The sequence below is a fragment of the Phasianus colchicus genome, chromosome 31, assembly GCF_987193195.1.
Source record: "Phasianus colchicus chromosome 31, bPhaCol1.hap1.1, whole genome shotgun sequence".
Lineage (NCBI taxonomy): Eukaryota > Metazoa > Chordata > Aves > Galliformes > Phasianidae > Phasianus > Phasianus colchicus.
The window spans coordinates 3,356,326-3,377,771 of record NC_143466.1 but is presented as its reverse complement, the minus strand read 5'-3'; the positions used below and the strand labels follow the sequence as shown (position 1 = coordinate 3,377,771).

The following is a 21,446-nucleotide window of genomic DNA, read 5'->3' as shown; positions in this document are numbered from 1 at the left end:
GTCCCCCCCCAGACCCCCCCAACTTTGTAGCCCCCCCCAAAACCCCCCCATAGCCCCCCCCCAAAAATGCTCCCCCCAATCTGACCCCCCCTCCATGCCCCCCCCATAGATCCCCCCATAAGACCTCCCCAATAAGACCCCCCCCCAAATTTCCCCCCCCTTGAAACCCCCCCCACGACCCCATATTCCCCCCCCCCAAAAAATGCCCCCTCCAATTTGACCCCCCCTCCATGACCCCCCCATAGATCCCCCCATAAGACCCCCCCCAATAAGACCCCCCCCCAAAATGCCCCCCCTTGAAACCCCCCCACGACCCCATATTCCCCCCCCAAAAAATCCCCCCCCCAATAAGACCCCCCCTCCAAGTCCCTCCCATAGACCCCCCATAAGACCCCCCCCAATAAGACCCCCCCAAAAATGCCCCCCCCTTGAGCCCCCCACGACCCCATATTCGCCCCCCCAAAAAATGTCCCCCCCCAATCTGACCCCCCCAAATGCCCCCCCTTGAGCCCCCCCATGACCCACATCACCCCCCCAAAAATGTCCCCCCCCAATAAGACCCCCCCCAAACCCCCCCCCTTGAAACCCCCCCAATGACCCCATATCCCCCCCCCAAAAAATGCCCCCCCATCTGCCCCCCCCTTTGTGCCCCCCCCATAACCCCCCCCAATTTGACCCCCCTCTCTGTGCCCCCCCCATAACCCCCCCATAGACCCCCCCAAAATGCCCCCCCCAATCTGACCCCCCCCATCTTTGTGCCCCCCCATCTTTGTGCCCCCCCCTCTTTGCCCCCCCATAGACCCCCCAAATCCCCCCCCCAAAATCCCCCCCCACACTCTGACCCCCCCATTTTTGTGCCCCCCCATAACCCCCCCAAAAAATGCCCCCCCACTCTGACCCCCCCTCTCTGTACCCCCCCATAGACCCCCCCAAATCCCCCCCCCAAAATACCCCCCCCTCTGACCCCCCCATCTTTGTGCCCCCCCCAAGACCCCCTCATAGCCCCCCCCCCAAAAAATGCCCCCCCTCTGACCCCCCCTTTGTGCCCCCCCCAAGACCCCCCCATATCCCCCCCCCAAAAAATGCCCCCCCCTCTGACCCCCCATTTGTGCCCCCCATGACCCCCCCAAAATCCCCCCCCAAAAAATGCCCCCCCATCTGCCCCCCCCCCTTTGTGCCCCCCCCAAGACCCCCTCATAGCCCCCCCCCCAAAAAATGCCCCCCCCAATAACCCCCCCCCACGACCCCACATTCCCCCCCCCCACCACCAAATTGCCCCCCCTCCAATTGCCCCCCCCCTCGCCCCCCCCCGCCATTTTGCCCCCCCCCATGTTGCCCCCCCCCTCACCCCGCTCTCCCCTCCTCCAGCAGCGCCAGCGCTGCGCTCCCTCTTTCGGCGCGGGGGGGGGCACGGCTGGGCGGGGGGGGGTGAGGACCGATTTGGGGGGGGTCCGCACCGCTTCCTGCCCCCCCCCCACCCCCCCCGCTGCTGCTGCTGCTGCTTTTTTCTTCCCCCCCCCCCCCTCCGATCGCGACGCCGCCGCGGGGCTCTTCTTTGGGGGGGGGGTTCTGTAAGAGGGGGGGGGGGCACAAAGTCAGGGGGGGGGCAGAGTGGGGGGGGGGTTATGGGGGGGTCTGGGGGGCACAAAGGGGGGGGCAGATGGGGGGCATTTTGTAAGAGGGGGGGGGCTATGAGGGGGTCTTGGGGGGGGCACAGAGATGGGGGGGTCAGATTGGGGGGGGTTATGGGGGGGCACAAAAATGGGGGGGTCAGAGTGGGGGGGGTTTTTTGGGGGGGTCTATGGGGGGGTCATGGGGGGGCACGGGGGGGGGTCAGATTGGGGGGGGTATTTTGGGGGGGGGGATTTGGGGGGGTCATGGGGGGGTACTGAGGGGGGGGGCCAGAGTGGGGGGGCATTTTTTGGGGGGGTCATGGGGGGGCACAAAAATGGGGGGTCAGAGTGGGGGGGGGTATTTTTGGGGGGGGGATTTGGGGGGGTCTGGGGGGCACAAAGGGGGGGGGCAGATGGGGGGGCATTTTTGGGGGGGGGGCTATGAGGGGGTCTTGGGGGGGGCACAAAGGGGGGGTCAGAGTGGGGGGGGGATTTTTTGGGGGGGGGATTCGGGGGGGTCATGGGGGGCACAAAGGGGGGGGCAGATGGGGGGCATTTTTTGGGGGGGGGGCTATGAGGGGCTCTGGGGGGGCAAAAACGGGGGAGCATTTTTTTGGGGGAGGGATTTTGGAGGGTTTATGGGGGGGTTATGGGGGGGGCACAAAGGGGGGGGGACAGATGGGGGGGCTTTTTTTGGGGGGGGGGATTTGGGGGGTCTATGAGGGGGATCACATGGGGGTCCTATGGGGGGGAGGGTTTTTTTTTTTGGGGGGGTCCATTGGTGGGGGCTCAATGGTGCGGGGGGGGGGATTATTTTGGGGGGGGATTCCATGGCATGGGGGGGGGGGGGATTTTTTGGGGGGGGGGCCATTGGGGGGGGGGTTCAATGGTGCGGGGGGGGGGATTATTTTTTGAGGGGGGGGGTCCACTGGGGGGGATTCAATGGCACAGGAGGGGGATTATTTTGGGGGGGGGGCATTGGGGGGGGGGGTTCAATGGTGCGGGGGGGGGGATTATATTTTTGGGGGGGGGCAATGGGGGGGGGGTTCGATGGTGTGCGAGGCAGATTATTTTTTTGGGGGGGGGGGGTCACCGCTCAAATCGTTTTGGGGGGGGGGGGGCATCCTTTAAAGCTGTGTTAGGGGGGGTTGTGGTTTTTTTATTGGGGGGGGGGGTTGCGATTTTGGTGGGACGGCGGGGGGGGGGGGGGGGAGGTGATTGTGGGGGGGTTGGGGAATATTTGAGGGGGGGGCGCGGGGGGGTCTCACCGTGCGCTCCCCCTCCCTGGCCGGGCTGGGGGGGGCCATCCTTGGAGTTGAACGACCGCTGCTGGGGGGGGAGGGGCTGGCGAGGGCCGAACCGGTGAGGGAGGGGGAGAACGAAGCGGTGCCCCCCCCCGACGTCGCCGTCGTCGTCGTCGTCGTTGTCGTCGTCGCCCCCCCCCCGCTTCGATACCGGCCCCCCCCGGGGGTCGAAACCGTCCCCCCCCCCACGCGGCTTTCCAGCTCTTCCGCCCGCAGCTCCGTGCATTCCTTCTCCTCCTGGATCAGCCTATGGGGGGGGGGGGGCAAAAAAAAAATGGGGGGGTTATGGGGGGGGGGGGCACGGAGAGGTTCTGCCCCATAGAGACTCTATAGAGCCCTGCCCCATAGAGCTCTGCCCCATAGATCCCCGCCCCATAGAGCCCCGCCCCATAGATTCCCTATAGAGCTCTGCCCCGTAGATCCCCCATAGATTCCTATAGAGCCCTGCCCCATAGAGCTCTGCCCCATAGATCCCCGCCCCATGGATCCCCGCCCCATAGATTCCCTATAGAGCTCTGCCCCATAGATCCCCCATAGATCCCCTATAGAGCCCTGCCCCGTAGATCCCTGCCCCATAGATTCCTATAGAGCCCTGCCCCATAGATCCCTGCCCCATAGAGCCCCACCGCATGGATCCCCGCCCCATAGATCCCCTATAGAGCCCTGCCCCGTAGATCCCTGCCCCATAGATTCCTATAGAGCCCCGCCCCATAGATCCCCTATAGAGCCCTGCCCCATAGAGTCCCGCCCCATAGATCCCTGCCCCATAGAGCCCCCATAGATCCCCTATAGATCCCCGCCCCATAGATCCCCTATAGATCTCTGCCCCATAGATCCCTGCCCCATAGATCCCCCTAGATCCCTTATAGATGCCCACCCCATAGATCCCCGCCCCATAGATCCCCTCCCCATAGATCCCCCATAGATCCCCGCCCCATAGATCCCCCTAGATCCCCTATAGATGCCCACCCCATAGATCCCCGCCCCATAGATCCCCCATAGATCCCCGCTCCATAGATCCCTGCCCCATAGATCCCCTATAGAGCCCCGCCCCATAGATCCATGCCCCATAGATCCCCTCCCCATAGATCCCCCATAGATCCATGCCCCATAGATCCCCTCCCCATAGATCCCCCATAGATCCCCGCCCCATAGATCCCCTCCCCATAGATCCCCCATAGATCCCCCATACAGCACCACCACCTGGGGGGGGGGGGGGGGGGGTTTCTATGGGATCTGGGTGCATCTGTAGGATTTGGGGGGGTTTCTATAGGATTTGGGGGGGGGTCTCTGTTTTGTTTTTTTTTTGGGGGGGGGTCCCGGGGGGGGGCACTGACTTGATTTCCTTATTGATGGCCTCCAGCTGTTCCTGCAGCATGAAGGCCAACGTCTGCACGTCCGTCTGTCCGCTGGGGGAAAGCGTTTCTGCTCCCCCCCCCCCCGGGACCCCCCCCCTCGCGTTCATCTTCTTCCTCCTCTTCCTCATCCGAGCCTTCTGGGGGGGGGGGCTCGAATGAAGGACCCCCCCTCTCCCATTCGGAGCCCTGTGGGGTTCGTTTTTTTTTGGGGGGGGGGGGAGAGAAGAAGGACAGAAGGACAGAATGAGGATATGGGACAGAGCCCCCCCCCCCACCTCGACCCCCCCGCTGCCCCAAATGCTTTTCGACCCCCCCCCCCCCCATAAAGACCCCCCCCCCATAAGGACCCCCCCCCGCCCCAAGACGCCCCCCCTCCCCACCAAAGAACCCCCAGGACCCCCCCCCAAAAAAAACCCACCCAAAGAGCCGCTCCCCAAAAGACCCCCCCCATAGACCCCCCCCCCAAGACAACCCTACAGACCCCCCCCCAAAATAACTCCCCCCCCTAAAGACCCCCAGAGACCCCCGACGAACCCCCCCCCCCCACCAAAGAACCCCCCCCCCCTCAAGGAGTCCCCCCAAAGACCCCCCCACCAAACAGCCCCCCCCCCAAAGACCCCCCCCCAATATATCCCAGGACCTCTCCCCCCTTAAAGACCCCCCCCCAAACCCCCCCCAAATACCCAAAGACCCCCCCAAGACCCCCCCTCAAAAGACCCCCCCTCAAAAGACCCCCCCAGGACCCCCCCAATTACCCAAAGACCCCCCCAACCCCCCCCAATATCTCCCCCAACCCCCCCAAAAACGGCCCCCCCCAAAGCCCCCCCCAAATACCCAAAGACCCCCCCACGACCCCCCCCAAAAAGACCCCCCCAGGACCCCCCCAATATATCCCAGCCCCCCCCCCAGAAGACTCCCCCCAACCCCCCCCCCCCCCATATTTCCCAGGACCTCTCACCCCTTAAAGACCCCCCCCAAACCCCCCCCAAATACCCAAAGACCCCCCCACGACCCCCCCTCAAAAGACCCCCCCAGGACCCCCCCCCGAATTACCCAAAGACCCCCCCCAATATATCCCAGCCCCCCCCAGAAGACCCCCCCAAGACCCCCCCCAATTACCCAGACCCCCCCAACCCCCCCCAATATCTCCGACAACCCCCCCAAAAACGGCCCCCCCAACCCCCCCCAAATACCCAAAGACCCCCCCAAGACCCCCCCCAAAAAGACCCCCCCAGGACCCCCCCCAATTACCCAAAGACCCCCCCCAAAAAAAGACCCCCCCAAGACCCCCCCCCCCCCCATCGCCCCCCCCTCCCTTCACAAAGCTGCCCCCCCCTCCCCAAATTTCCAGCCCCCCCCCCCCATGCAAACCTTGGTGGTCTCTTCTTGGGGGGGGGGCCCCCACCGCCCCCCCCGGATTCTGCGGGGGGGTCCGTAGGGTTCCTGGGAGCCCCCCCCCGATGTGGGGGGGTAACGAAGCTCCAATGCACTGCCTGGCAATGACCTGAAATTGCGGGGGGGGGGGGGAGGCGTTAATTAGGGGGGGGGGGGGGGGGGGGGGGGGGGGGGGGGGGGGATGAGTTCTTAATCCCCCCCCGCATTATTAGAGGAGGGGGGGGAGAAAGGGGGGGGGGTGGGGTTATTTTGGGGTGGGGGGGCGCCCTGGGGGGGGTCGTTTTTTTGGGGGGGGTCGTGAGAATATTGGGGGGGAGTTGGGGGGGTCTTTGGGTATTGGGGGACTCTGGGGGGGGTCTTTTTTTGGGGGGGGTCCTGGAAAATATTGGGGGAGGTCTTGGAGGTTCTTTGGGTCCTGGGGGGGTCCTGGGGGTGTCTTTTTTTTGGGGGGGGGGGGTCGTGGGAAATATAGGGGGGGGTTGGGGGGGATCTTTGGGTATTGGGGACTCTGGGGGGGGTCGTTTTTTGGGGGGGGTCCTGGGAAATATTGGGGGGGGTCTTGGGGGTTCTTTGGGTAATTGGGGGGGGGTCCTGGGGGGGTCTATTTTTTTGGGGGGGGTCTGGGATATATTGGGGGGGTTCTGGGGGGGGTCTTTTTTGGGGGGGGGTCATGGAAGATATTGGGGGGGTTCTTTGGGTATTGGTTCCTGGGGGGGGGGGGTCTTTTTCGGGGGGGGATCCTGGGAAATATTAGGGGAGGTCTTGGGGGTTCTTTGAGTAATTAGGGGGGTCCTGGGGGGGGTCTTTTTTTTGTGGGGGGGGGTCTGGGATACATTGGGGGGGTTCTGTGGGGGGGGTGGATCTTAGGGGGTAATTTGGAGGGGTCCTGGGGGGGGGGGGTCTTTTATTATTAGAGGAAGGAAGGGGTTTGTGGAGTAATGGGGGGGGCTTAGAGTTATGGGGGGGGGGTTCTGGGTCAGTTGGGGGGGGGGGGTTGGAATTTATTTATTTGGGGGGGGGGTCGTGGAAGGAAGAGGGGGGGGGGCATCACCTGGAGTAGGAGCCGGGGGGGCGGCCCCGCAGCTGATCGATCTCCAGCTGCATCCGTTCCATCTCAGCCAGGAGCTGCTCCTGGGGGAGGGCAGGGGGGGGGACAAAGAAAAAAAGGAGAGGGGATGGGGGGGGGGTCAATGCTTGTCCCCCCCCCCTCCAAAAAAAAAATACCCCCCCCCCCCCCCCCTTTGAACGACCTCACCTTATTGAGCAGCAGCTCATCCTGCACCTTCTTCATGTTGGCGATCTCCTCGCTCAACGAATTCTAACACAAAGAGCGGGATGGGGGGGGGGGGGGGGCTCACTTTGAGGATGACCCCCCCTCCCCCCGAATTAAAATAAGACCCCCCCCCTCGATGAAAAACCTTCTCCTCCAGCGCCCCCATCCGCTCCTTCAGGTGCAGCTGCAGCCGCTCGTTGGATTCGCACAGCAGCCGGTCCACCGTCTCTGACAGGCGCCGGTTGTGTTCGTCGTTCATCTTTTCCCTCTGACGAGCCTTTATTTTTTTTTTTGGGGGGGGGTCATTACCATGAGACCCCCCCAAGTTCATTTCCCTGCTCCCCCAAATCCGCCCCCCCCCCCCCCCGAAAATAAGAATTCAGTTGGGTTCCATCGGGACGCGCCGTTTCAGCACCGCGGACAGCGGCAGCTCCGGCACACGTGTCAACCCAATGGACCCCGAAATCCCCATGTTCCACCCCAAAATTCCCATATTCTGCCCCCAAAACCCCACGTATCCCAAACTCCAAAGGATCCCGGAATCCCCACGGGTCCCAAATTCATACTTTTCGTCCCCCAAATTCCCATATTCTGTCCCCCAAAACCCCCACGTGACGCCAAATCCTTCCTGGGTGCCACCATCGGGATGCGCCGTTTCAGCACCGCGGACAGCGGCAGTCCCGACCCACGTGCCACCCCGAAATTCACCAAAACCCCCGGATTCTCCCCCAAAACCCCATCCAACCCAGACCCTCAAGCACCCTATAGCATCCAAGGACCACAGATACAGATTTTCCGCCCCAAAATCCCCATATTTCGCCCCAAATTCCCCCACGTGACCCCAAATCCTTCCTGTGTGCCACAATCGGGATGCGCCGTTTCAGCACCGCGGACAGCGGCGCTCCCTACTCACGTGTCGCCCCCCTGAACCCCCCCCACCCAAAAAAAAACCCATATTCCACCCCAAAACTCCATCCATCTCAAACCCCTACGGACCCCATAACCCCCACGGACCCCGAATACAGATTTCCTCACCCCAAATCCCCACATTTCTCCCCCAAATCCTCCACGTGACCCCAAATCCTTCTGGTGTCACCATCAAGATGCCTTCGTGTCACCCTAATGTAACCCCCCCCACCGCCCCAAAACCCCAAGATCTCCCTAAACAATTCCGTAAGACCCCCCCCCCTCCCACCTTCCTCTCAAGGATCCCCCAAGACCCCCCCCCCGCCCCCCCGCATCCCCAAATTTCCCCAGAACTTCCCAACCTTTCCCCCAAGACCCCTCCCCACCTCAGCATCCTCCCAAGACCCCTCCTGAACTCCCCCAAGACCCTTCAACCCCCCCCAGGACCTCCCTATATATACCCCATCATAAGACCCCCCCCTAGAAACTCCCCCATCTTCCCCCCCCCGGCATCCCCTTCCAATTCCCTCCCCCCAAGACCCCTCAAGACTCCCCCATAAGTTCTCCCCTCACCGGACCCCAGAATTCCCCCAGCGTCCCCCGAAACCCCCCAAGACCCCAAAGAACACCCCCAGAACACTCTCACTATCCACCTCCCCCCCCAACAGCAGGTACATGAAGACCCCCCCCCCCCGCTCCCCCCCCCCCCTTTCATACCCGCTGCAGCTCCTGGTTCTTCTCCTGCAGCTGCGCCTCCAACTGCCGCAGCCGCTCCTCAAAGTTCCCATGGCGCTCCTCTGCCTGCGGGGACATCGGGGTCAGTGGGGTCAACGGGGTCAATGGGGTCAATGGGGTCAATGGGGTCAGTGGGGACATGGGGGTGTTGGGGACAATGGGGGCAATGGGGTCAGTGGGGTCAATGGGGTCAGTGGGGACATGGGGGTGTTGGGGACAATGGGGGTAATGGGGGATATGGGGACATTGGGGTCAGTGGGGGATATGGGGTCAATGGGGTCAGTGGGGACATTGGGGGTCAGTGGAGACATGGGGGTGTTGGGGACAATGGGGGCAATGGGGTCAGTGGGGTCAATGGGGTCAGTGGGGACATGGGGGTGTTGGGGACAATGGGGGTAATGCGGGATATGGAAACATTGGGGTCAGTGGGGGATATGGGGTCAATGGGGACATTGGGGACAATGGGGGCAATGGGGTCAGTGAGGTCAATGGGGTCAGTGGGGACATTGGGGTCAATGGGGGATATGGGGTCAATGGGGGCATTGGGGTCAGTAGGGACACTGGGGACTTTGGGGTCAATGGGGGAAATGGGGTCAATGAGGTCAGTGGTGTCAATGGGGTCAAGTGGGGTCAATGTGATCAGTGGGGACATTGGGGGTGTTGGGGACATTGGGGTCAATGGGCACTTTGGGGTCAATGGGGTCATTGGGGACATTGGGGTCAATGGGATCATTGGGGACATTGGGGTCAATGGGAACTTTGGGGTCAATGGGGTCATTGGGGACATTGGGGTCAATGGGATCATTGGGGACATTGGGGTCAATGGGAACTTTGGGGTCAATGGGGTCATTGGGGACATTGGGGTCAATGGGGACATTTGGGGTCAATGGGATCAATCAGGACATTTGGGGGCATCAATGGGGACATTGGGGGCAATGGGGTCAACGGGGACATTGAGGGAAACTGGGGAGCATTGGGGACATTGGGGGGACATCTTGAGGGCCATGGGGGACATTGGGCACCCCCCAAAAACTCCCAAGACCCCTTCTGTCAGACCCCAGACCCCCGCAGCCGCCCAGGAACCCCCTATAACCCCCCCATATCCCCTCCCAAGACCCCCTGAGACCCCCCATAACCCACCCAGGACCCCAAAAAAACCCCAAGACCCCCCCTCAGGCCACCCCAACTCCCCAGGAACCCCCTACAACCCCCCCATATCCCCCCCCATATCCCCTCCCAAGCCCCCCTGAGACCCCCTGTAACCCACCCAGGACTCCCCCAGAAACCCCCAAGACCCCCTCTGGAACCCCCTATAACCCCCCATATCCCCCCCCAAGACCCCCATAACCCACCCAGGACCCTCAAAAACCCCCAAACCCCCTCTGGAACCCCCCAGACCCCCCCAGCCCCCCCAGGAACCCCCTATAACCCCCCAACACCCACCCATAACCCCCCCATATCCCCTCCCAAGACCCCCCCGAGACCCCCCATAACCCACCCAGGACCCCCAAAAACCCCCAAGACCCCCTCTGGAGCCACCCAGACCCCCCCAACCCCCCAGGAACCCCCTATAACCCCCCATATCCCCCCCCAAGACCCCCATATCCCCTCCCAAGACCCCCCCAAGACCCCCCCCAGAAATGAAGCCCACCTTGGTGAGGGCGGCCACGCGCTGGGCCAGCTGGGCCTCGATTTCGGGGAGGGTCTCGGCCTTCTGTAGGGTCTGCTGCAGTTTGGCCTTGGCGTCCTCCAACCATTCCTGCAGCTGCCGGCCCTTCTCCTCGCTCTGCGGGGTCACGGCCGCCATGTTGGGGTCACGGGGTCATGGGGTCATGGCCACCATGTTGGGGTGTGGGGTCATGGCTGCCATGTTGGGGTCATGGGGTCATGGCTGCCATGGCCACCATGTTGGAGTGTGGGATCATTGGGGTGTGGGGTCATGGCCGCCATGTTGGGGTCATGGGGTCACAGGGTCATGGCCACCATGTTGGAGTGTGGGATCATTGGGGTGTGGGGTCATGGCCACCATGTTGGGGTCATGGGGTCACGGGGTCATGGCCGCCATGGCCACCATGTTGGGGTGTGGGATCATTGGGGTGTGGGGTCATGGCTGCCATGCTGGGGTCACGGGGTCATGGCCACCATGTTGGGGTGTGGGGTCATGGCCACCATGTTGGGGTCATGGGGTCATGGCTGCCATGTTGGGGTGTGAGGTCATTCGGTTTGGGGTCATGGCTGCCATGTTGGGGACACAATGGCCGCCATGTTGGGGACACCACGGCCACCCCATTGAGGACATCCCCATGGGTATGGGGACACCACAGCCGCCATGTTGGAGACATGAGTTCACGTCCACCATATTGAAGACACCATGGCTGCCATGTTGGGAACATCATGGCCACCATGATGGAGACACAATGGCCGCCATGTTGGGGACACGACAGCCACCCCATTGAGGACATCCCCATGGTATGGGGACACCACAGCCGCCATGTTGAAGGCACGGGGTCACATCCACCATATTGAAGACCCCAAGACCGCCATCTTGGAAACACCACGGCCACCATGTTGGGGACATCACGGCGTCATGGCCACCCCATTGGGGACAACCCCACGGATATGGGGAAACCATACCAGGCCCCCACCCTGAGGACCCCCCAGGCCCCACCTGGCGGTACAGCGACTCCTTGCTGGCCAGCTCGTTCTCCAGGCGGTCGTTAGCGTCGTGTAACGAGGTGGCCTCGCGCTGAGCGCTCAGGTAGCGCCGCTCCAGGGTGGTGATCCGCTCCTCCATGTCCTCACGCTGCGCCAGGGCCTGGGGACAACCAGGGGACAGCGTGGGGATGGGGGGCACTTTGGGGGTTCCCCACTTTTGGGGTTTCTCGTTTTGGGGTTTTGTTTCGGGGGTCTCCATTTCAGCACCCCCGTGTGGACAGCTCCCATCTGGGTTCCCCGTTTGGAGCCCATTTTTTGGGGGGTCCCAATTTTGGGGGCAAATTCTGGGGTCCCCTTATAGGGTTGTCCCCTTTTTGGGGTTACCTTTAGGGGTGATCCCCTTTTGGCATTCCTCTTTTAGGATTATACTTTCGGGGTCCCATTTTGGGGGACCCCAATTTTGAACACCTCCCACTTGGTTTCGCAGACCCCATTTTAGGGATCTCCCACTCAGAGGTTCCTCATTACCCCCCTCAACCCCCCCACCCCCCCATCCTCTCCCCCCCCTCACTCCCCCACCCCCCCTCGACCCCCCCACCTCCTTCAGATCCCTCTGCAGTTTGGCCCCCATTTCCTGTTCCCCCATCTGAACCTCATTACCCCCCTCACCCCCCCAGCCCCCCCATCTCCTTCAGTTTGGCCCCCATGTCCTCTTCCCCCATTTGGACCCCATTACCCCCCCCCCCCTCCCCCCCCCACCATCTCCCCCCCCCTCACCCCCCCGCCCCCCCCCTCACCCCCACCTCCTTCAGGTCCCTCTGCAGTTTGGCCCCCATTTCCACTTCCCCCATTTGGACCTCATTACCCCCCCCACCCCCCTCACCTCCCAACCCTCTCCCCCCCCTCACCCCCCCCTCTCCCCCCGACCCCCCCACCTCCTTCAGGTCCCTCTGCAGTTTGGCCCCCAATTCCTCTTCCCCCATTTGCACCTCATTACGCCCCCCACCCCCCTCACCCCCCCACCCTCACACCCCCCCTCACCCCCCCCTCCCCCCCCCGGCCCCCCCACCTCCTTCAGGTCCCTCTGCAGCTTGGCCCCCATTTCCTGTTCCCGCGCCAATTCCCGCTGTGCCGCCGCCGCCTCCTCCTGCAGCCTCCCCAGCTGCCTGCACAGCGCAGCCACTCGCTCCCGTTGTGCCCCCGGCGCCCGGCGACGACCCTCGGGGGGGGGCTGTTGGGGGGGGGAGAGGGGGAGGAAGTCACCTTTGACCCCCCCAAAATCTCCTGCCTTTCCCCCCTCCCGCTCCCCCCTTCCTTCGCCCCGAAAATGATGGGACCCTAAAATGATGCGACCCTAAAATGCCCCCCCCCAATGTGATCCTAAGTGACTCCACCATCGCCCCCCCCCCCCACGACCTGAAATGAACCCTGAATGACCCTAAAATGACCCCCCTGCGACCCTCCCACTGTGACCCTAAATGACCCCTGAGTGACCCTAAAATGGCCCCTGAATGACCCTGAAATGACCCCCACTGTGACCCCATTGTGACCCTAAATGACCCCAAAATGACCCCTGAATGACCCTAAAACGACCCCCACTGTGACCCCCTACCGTGACCCCAAATGACCCCAAAATGACCCTAAAATGACCCCCACTGTGACCCCCCCTACCATGACCCCTGAATGACCCCAAAATGACCTAAATGACCCCTGAACGACCCTAAAATGGCCCCCACTGTGACCCCACCACCATGACCCTAAATGACCCCTGAATGACCCTAAATGACCCCACAGTGACCCTAAAACAACCCCAAAATGACCCTAAAACGACCCCCTTGTGACCCTAAAATGACCCTAAAATGACCCCCACTGTGACCCCCCTGCCATGACCTTGAATGACCTCTGAATGACCCTAAATGACCCCACAGTGACCCTAAAATGACCCCCACGTGACCCAACCATGACCCTAAATGATCCCTGAATCACCATAAAATGACCCCCACTCTGACCCCTTACTGTGACCCTAAATGACCCCAAAATGACCCCAAAATGACCCTAAATGACCCCTAACTGACCCTAAAATGACCCTAAATGTCCCTAAAATGACCCTAAAATGACCCTAAAATGACCCCCTACTGTGACCCTAAATGACCCCTGAATGACCCTAAAATGACACCCAGTGTGACCCCCCACTGTGACCCTAAAACAACCCCAAAATGACCCCAAAATGACCCCTAAATGACCCCAAAATTACCCTAAATGACCCCACTGTGACCCTAAATGACCCAACAGTGACCCTAAAACTGTGACCCTAAATGACCCCTAAATGCCCCTAAAATGACCCTAAAATGACCCCCTACTGTGACCCTAAATGACTCCAAAATGACCCTAAAATGACCCCACTGTGACCCCATGACCCTTAATGACCCTATTATGACCCTAAATGACCCCACCATGACCTCAAAATGACCCCGACCCTCAAATGACCACACCGTGACCCCAAATGACCCCAAATGACCCCACCGTGACCCCAAAAAGACCCCATGATCCCCAAATGACTCCACTGCGACCTCCAAATGACCCTAATATGACCCCTTACCAGGACCCCACCATGATCCCGTGACCTCACCCTGACCCCGTGACCCCAGCATGACCCCATGACCCCACCCTGACCCCGTGACCCCGTGACCCCATACCGAGCTGTCCCCATCGCTGGGGACGTCCTCCAGGCCAGAGCGACGCCGAGAGAGCTGCTCCCGTAGGGACAGGGACTGCAAGGGGTCACCCCATAGGGTCACCCCATAGGACACCCCATAGGACACCCCATAGGGTCACCCCATAGGGACACCCCATAGGACACCCCATAGGGTCACCCCATAGGGTCACCCCATAGGGTCACATCTACAGGGTCACCCCATAGGGACACAGCTATAGGGTCACACCATAGGACACCCCATAGGACACCCCATAGGGACACCCCATAGGAGACCCCATAGGGACACATCTATAGGGTCACCCCATAGGGTCACCCCATAGGACACCCCATAGGACACCCCATAGGGACACAGCTATAGGGTCACCCCCATAGGGACACACCATAGGACACCCCACAGGGACACATCTATAGGGTCACCCCATAGGAACACCCCATAGGGACACAGCTATAGGGTCACCCCATAGGGTCACCTCAAAGGGAAACCCCATAGGGACACAGCTATAGGGTCACCCTATAGGATCACCCCATAGGACACCCCATAGGGTCACCCCATAGTGACACAGCTATAGGGACACCGCATAGGGACACAGCTATAGGGTCACCCCATAGGACACCCCATAGGGTCACCCCACAGGACACCCCATAGGGACACATCTATAGGGTCGCCCTATAGGGTCACCCCACAGGACACCCCTTAGGGTCGCCCCGCTGCCCGCACCTCCTGGTTTGACACCTCCAGCTCCTCCTCCAGCACTGCCACCCTCTCCAGAGCCACCCGCAGCCGCTCCCGAACCTGGGGGGACAGCGGGGGGGTCACAAAACCCCCCCTGCACCCTGGGGTGCCACCACAGCCCCATAGACCTCCACACCACCCTATAGGCCCTCACAGCCCCCCACAGACCCCCACACCCTCCACAGGCCCCCGCAAACCCCACAGACCCCCACACCACCCCATAGATCCCACAAACCCCATAGACCCCCACAACCCCCCACAGACCCCACCCCACCCCATAGACCCCACCCCATAGACCTCCACACCCCCCCTTAGACCCCCACTCCCATCCACAGACCCCCACAAACCCCACAGACCCCAACCCCCCCCCACAGACCCCACACCACACCATAGACACCCACAGCCCCCCCCACAGACCCCCACAAACTCCACAGACCCCACCCCACCCCATAGATCCCACATCTCCCCATAGATCCCCCCCTCCATAGACTCCCACATCTCCCCATAGACCCCCACCCCCCCCCCCCTTAGACCCCCACAACCCCCCACAGACCCCATACCACCCCATAGACCCCCACCCCACCCCATGGACCCCCACACCCCCCCCACAGATCCCCACAAACCCCACAGACCCCCACCTCACCCCATAAACCCCGACATCCCCCATAGACCCCCACACCCCCCATAGATCCTCACACCACCCCATAGACCCCCACACCCCCCCCACAGCCCCCCACAAGCCCCACAGGCCCCACACCACCCTATAGACCCCCACCCCACCCCATAGACCCCCACACCCTCCGCAGACCCCCACAAACCCCACAGACCCCCACAGCCCCCCACAGACCCCCACAGACCCCACCCCACCCCATAGATCCCACATCTCCCCATAGACCCCCCCCTCCATAGACTCCCACATCTCCCCATAGACCCCCACAACCCCCCACAGACCCCATACCACCCCATAGACCCCCACCCCACCCCATAGACCCCCACACCCTCCACAGGCCCCCACAAACCCTCCACAGGCCCCCACAAACCCCACAGACCCCCACAAAACCCCATAGACCCCCCCCCACAGACCCCCACAGACCCCATCCCACCCCATAGATCTCACATCTCCCCATAGACCCCCCCCCCATAGACTCCCACACCCCCCCATAGACCCCCACCCCCCCCCTTAGACCCCCCTCACCCCGCCATAGACCCCCCCCCCACCATAGACCCCCAGACCCCCTCCGACCCCCCCCCTCCCCACCCTTTACCCCCCCCCCCCAGGTCCCACCTTCTCATCCAGCGCCTTATGGTGCTCAAAGAGGGATTTAAGGGCTTTCAGCACCTCCACTTCGGATGAGACCCCCCCTGGGGACTGAGCCTGCCTCTTCACCACCGTCATCCTCAGCGAGCGCTCGTGCCGGGACACCAAACACTCCAGGTGCTCCAAGAGGAGCTGGGGGGGGGACACACAATATGAAGCCATTTATGGGGGTGGGGGGTTTGGGAGGGGGGTTGTGGGGTGGGGGGGGGTCTCACCCGCGTGTTGTTGCGTTCTGCCTTCAGCTCTGCGATCTCTTCCTCGCGTTCCAGCAGCTGCTCCCGGCACACGCTGAGCTCCTTGGTGAGCGTGGCGAACTCCTGGGGGGGGGGTGGGGGTCAATGGGGGCGTTGGGGGTGTTGGGGGCAATGGGGGAAATGGGGGTAATAGGGGCAATGGGGGCAATGGGGGCAATGGGGGCATTGGGGGCAATGGGGGCATTGGGGGCAATGAGGGGCTGGTGAACTCCTGGGGGGGGGGGTGTTGGGGGGTGTGGGGGTCAATGGGGGCATTGGGGGCAATGGGGGAATTGGGGGCAATGGGGACAATGGGGTGTTGGGGGGCATTGGGGGGCATTGGGGACAATGGGGGCATTGGGGGCAATGAGGGGCGTTGGGGGGCAATGGGGGCGTGGAGGGTGTTGGGGGAAATGGGGACAATGGGAGCATTGGGGGCAATGAGGGGCTGGTGAACTCCTGAGGGAGGGGGGTGTTGGGGGGGTGTGGGGGTCAATGGGGGCGTTGGGGGCAATGGGGACAATGGGGGTGTTGGGGGCATTGGGGGCAATGGGGACAATGGGGACAATAGGGGTGTTGGGGGGCACTGGGGGCAATGGGGACAATGGGGGCATTGGGGCAATGAGGGGCGTTGGGGGCACTGGGGGCTTTGGGGTCAATGGGGGGCAATGGGGGCACTGGGTGCAATGGGGGTATTGGGGACATTGGGAGCATTGGGGGCATTGGGGCAATAGGGGCAAGGGGGGAATTGGGGGCAATGGGGGTCATTGGGGGCATTGGGGGCGTTGGGGGTGTTTTGGCCCACCCCAAAACTCCGTGGGCCAATGGGCACCGCCCACCCCCTTATCCCCGCCCCCTTTCACCTCCCTCACCCAATGAGCGCCCCCCATTCCCCTTTTAGCCCCACCTCCCAACCCCCCAATAAGCACCGCCCGTTCCCCTTATCCCCGCCCCCTTTCACCCCGCCCCCAACCCCCTCACCCAATGAACACACCCCGTTCCCCCTTAGCCCCACCTCCCAACCCCCCACCCAATGAGCAACGCCCGTTCCCCTTATCCCCGCCCCTTTAGCCCCGCCCCCAACCCAATGAGCACCCCTTCCCCGTTAGCCCCGCCCCCCAACCTCCCTCACCCAATGAGCACCCCCTGTTCCTCTTTAGCCCCGCCCCCAACCCCCCTCACCCAATGAGCGCCCCCCGTTCCCCTAATCCCCGCCCCCTTTCACCCCGCCCCCTTTCACCCCCCTCACCCAATGAACACCCCCTTTCCCCCTTAGCCCCGCCCCCCAACCCCCCTCACCCAATGAGCTCCCCCCGTTCCCCTTTACGCCCCGCCCCCACCTGCGGCAGCGCGGCGTTCAGCTGCCTCTGCAGGGCGTCCCTCTCGTGGCCGAGGTCCCGCAGCCTCAGCTGCGCCGTGCTCAGGTTTTCCTGCGTCTCCCTCAGCGTTTCCAGCAGCCGCTCCCTTTCCCTCAGCATCTGCACCATCAGCTGCTCCAACCCCGCCGGCTCCTCCCCGCAACCCGAACCCCGGCGGCCGTCCTCGCTGATGGTCGGCATCACTTCGCACATCATGGTGGTGGTGGGGGGGGGGGGGCGGAGGGGGGTGGGGCTTGGGGGGGTCGGAGGGGGTCGGGGGGGGTGGGGGGGGGAAAGGGAGGAAGGGGGGGGGGAGTTTGTGGGGTTGGGGTCGGGGGTCAGGGGGTGGCGAGGGGCATAGGGCTGCAAAGAGATGGGGGGGTTAGTGGGGTTATGGGGGGGAATGGGGTGATGGGGGGTCAGGAGACGTTGATATGGGGATGCTGTGGGGGTGGGGGGGGGTGTGGGGTGGGGGGGTCAGGGGGTGGTGAGGGGCATAGGGCTGCAAAGAGATGGGGGGGTTAGTGGGGTTATGGGGGGAATGGGGGGATGGGGGGGTCAGGAGACGTTGATATGGGGATGCTATGGGGGTGGGGGGGGATGTGTGGGGTGGGGGGGGTCAGAGGTCAGTGTGGGGTGGGGGGGGTCAGGGGGTGGCGAGGGGCATAGGGCTGCAATGAGATGGGGGGGTTAGTGGGGTTATGGGGGGAATGGGGGGATGGGGTGATGATATGGGGCTGCTATGGGGCTGGAGGGGGTGGGGGGGTCAGAGGTCAGTGAGGGGCATCGGGCTGCAATGAGATGTGGGGGGTTATGGGGTTATGGGGGTTATAGGGGTGATGGGGGGTCGGGAGACGTTGATATGGGGCTGCTGTGGGGCTGGGGGGGGGATTTATGGGGTTGGGGTGGGGGTCAGGGGGCACAGAAATGGGGGGTGTGGGGGTTAGTGGGGTTATGGGGGGGATAATGGGGTCAGAAGACGTTGATATGGGACTGCTGTGGGGTAATGGGGTCAGTGGGGTTGCGGGGTGGGAGAGTCCCGAAGCCGTAGGTATGGGGTCCTCACTGAGATATGGTTATGAAGGGAGATATGGGGTTATGGGGTCGGTATGGGATCGTAAAGTTATGGGGTCAGTGGGGTTGTGGGGCGAGGAGCTCTGAAGCCGTTGATAGGGGGCTCAGAACTCATTTATATGGGGTCCAGATGGGGTCCAGAACCCATTGACACATGGTTACAATGGGAGATCTGGGGTTATGGGGTCAGTATGGGAACATGTAGGGTTATGGGGTCAGTGGGGTTATGGGATGAGGAGCTCAGAACCCATTGATATGGGGCTCAGAAGCCATTGATATGGGGCTCAGAAGCCACTGACACATGGTTACACTGGGAGATCTGGGGCTATGGGGTCAGTAGAGGGACATGTAGGGTTATGGGGTGAATGGGATCAGTGGGGTTATGGGGTGAGGAGCTCAGAAGCCATTGATATGGGGCTCAGAACAGGTTGATATGGGGCTGTAGCGTGGGATCTGGGGTTCTGGGGTCAGTGGGGTTCTGGGGTCAGTGGGGTAATGGGGTCAATGGGGGGGGGAAGTGAGGTGCAGTGGTGGGGGAGGGGCACAATAGGGCTGCAGTGGGGCAGCAATGGGGCAGCAATGGGGGGAACGCAGTTGCAAAGGGGGTGGAATGGGGGGAAAGGATGGGAGTGCAATGGGGTTGAAATCGGGGGCACAGGGGGGCTGCAGTGGGGTTGCAGTGGGGCTGCAATGGGGATGCAGTGGGGTTGAAATTGGGGTCACGATGGGGTTGCAGTGGGTTTGCACTATGGGTTGCAGTGGGGTTGCAATGGGTTGCAATAGGGATGCAGTGGGGTTGCAGTTGGGGTGCAATGGGGTTACAGTCTGGGTTGCAGTGGGGTTGCAATGAGGGATGAAGTGAGGATGCAATGAGATTGCAATAGGGATGCAGTGGGGTTGCAATAGGGATGCAGTGGGGTTGCAATGGGGATAAAGTGGGGTTGCAATGGGGTTGCAATGGGGTTACAGTCCAGGTTGCAATGGGGTTGCAATGAGGGTGCAAATGGGGGTAAAGTGGGGATGCAATGGGGTTACAGTTGGGGGTGCAATGGGGTTGCAGTGGGAATGCAGTGGGATTGCAAGTGGGGATGCAATGGGAAAACAGCGGGGTTGCAGTGAGGGTGCAATGGGGGTAAAGTGGGGATGCAGTGGGGTTGCAATGGGGTTGCAAATAGGGTTGCAATGGGGTTGCAAATAGGGTTGCAATAGGGTTGCAAGGGGGTTACAGTGGGGATGCAATGGGAAAACAGTGGGGTTGCAATGGGGTTGCAATGAGGGTGCAACGGGGGTAAAGTGGGGATGCAATGGGGTTCCAGAGGGGTTGCAATGGGGTCACAGTCCAGGTTGCAATGGGGATGCAATTAGGGTGCAATGGGGTAACAGTGGGGATGCAATGGGCATTGCAATGGGGGTAAAGAGGGGATGCAATGAGACTGCAATGGGGTTGCAATGGGGTAACAGTGGGGGTGCAGTGGGGTTGCAATGGGGTTGCAATGGGGTAACAGCCCGGGTTGCAATGGGGATGCAATGAGGGTGCAGTGGAGGTAAAGTAGGGATGCAATGGGGTTGCAATGGGGTCACAGTCCAGGTTGCAATAGGGATGCAATGAGGGTGCAATGGGGGTAAAGAGGGGATGCAGTGAGATTGCAATAGGGTTGCAATGGGGGTGCAATGGGGTTGCAATGGGGTTGCAATGGGGTTGGAATGGGGTTGGAATGGGGTTACAGTGGGGTTGCAATGGGGTTGCAATGAGGTTGCAATGGGGTTGCAATGGGGTAACAGTCCGGGTTGCAATGGGGTTGCAATGAGGGTGCAGTGGGGGTACGTTAAGGTTGCAGTGGGGCATCCATGCAGTCACAGTGGGGGTGCAATGGGGCTGCACAGGGGGTGCATTAAGATTGCAATGAGGGTGCAAGGGGGGCACAGGGGGGGTGCATTAAAGGCTGCAGTGGGGTTGCATGGGCTCGCAGTGGGGTTGCAATGGGGTTGCAGTGGGGTTGCAGTGGGGTACAGTGAGAATGCACTGAGGGTGCAATAGGGATGCAGCGGGGTTGCAATGAGGTGCAGTAGGGTTTCAATGGGGTTGCAGTGGGAATGAAATGGGATTGCAATGGGATTACAGTGGTGTTGCAGTGGGGACACAGTGGGGATGCAATGGGATTTCAATAGGGATGCAGTGGGGTTGCAATGGGGTTACAGTGGGGTTGCAGTGGGGATGCAATGGGGTTGCAGTGGGGTTGCAGTGGGGATGCAATGAGGTTGCAATGGGATTTCAATAGGGATGCAGTGGGGTTGCAATGGGGTTGCAGTGGGGTTGCAATGGGGACAGAGTGGGGTTGCAGTGGGGATGCAATGAGGGTTGCAATGGGGTTGCAATGGGGATGTAATGAGGTTGCAATGGGGTTGCAATGGGGTTGCAATGGGGACACAGTGGGAATGAAATGGGGATGCAGTGGGGATGCAATGAGGTTGCAATGGGGTTGCAGTGGGGTTGCAATGGGGACACAGGGGGGATGAAATGGGGATGCAGTGGGGATGCAATGAGGTTGCAATGGGGATGCAATGGGATTTCAATAGGGATGCAGTGGGGTTGCAATGGGGTTGCAGTGGGGTTGCAATGGGGACACAGTGGGAATGAAATGGGGATGCAGTGGGGATGCAATGAGGTTGCAATGGGGATGCAATGGGATTTCAATAGGGATGCAGTGGGGTTGCAATGGGGACACAGTGGGGTTGCAATGGGATTTCAATGGGGATGTAATGAGGTTGCAATGG

The 21,446-nt window shown here is 61.8% G+C and overlaps 1 protein-coding gene across 1 annotated transcript in view; it reads right to left on the bottom strand.

Annotated features, from left to right (window-relative positions):
- Positions 1-17,826, bottom strand: part of LOC149914270 (liprin-alpha-3-like) — a 32,676-nt gene extending 14,850 nt beyond the window's left edge. Inside the window, 18 exon segments of the mRNA XM_090127552.1 lie at positions 1,349-1,425; positions 1,486-1,569; positions 2,882-3,164; positions 4,255-4,349; positions 4,351-4,461; positions 5,647-5,779; positions 6,722-6,801; positions 6,926-6,988; positions 7,089-7,220; positions 8,567-8,650; positions 10,236-10,370; positions 11,253-11,399; positions 12,309-12,470; positions 13,936-14,010; positions 14,674-14,748; positions 15,974-16,138; positions 16,222-16,323; positions 17,580-17,826. Coding sequence (XP_089983678.1) covers positions 1,349-1,425; positions 1,486-1,569; positions 2,882-3,164; positions 4,255-4,349; positions 4,351-4,461; positions 5,647-5,779; positions 6,722-6,801; positions 6,926-6,988; positions 7,089-7,220; positions 8,567-8,650; positions 10,236-10,370; positions 11,253-11,399; positions 12,309-12,470; positions 13,936-14,010; positions 14,674-14,748; positions 15,974-16,138; positions 16,222-16,323; positions 17,580-17,813 — 2,237 coding nt within the window. The 5' untranslated portion in view covers positions 17,814-17,826.
- Between the last annotated feature and the right edge of the window lie 3,620 nt (positions 17,827-21,446).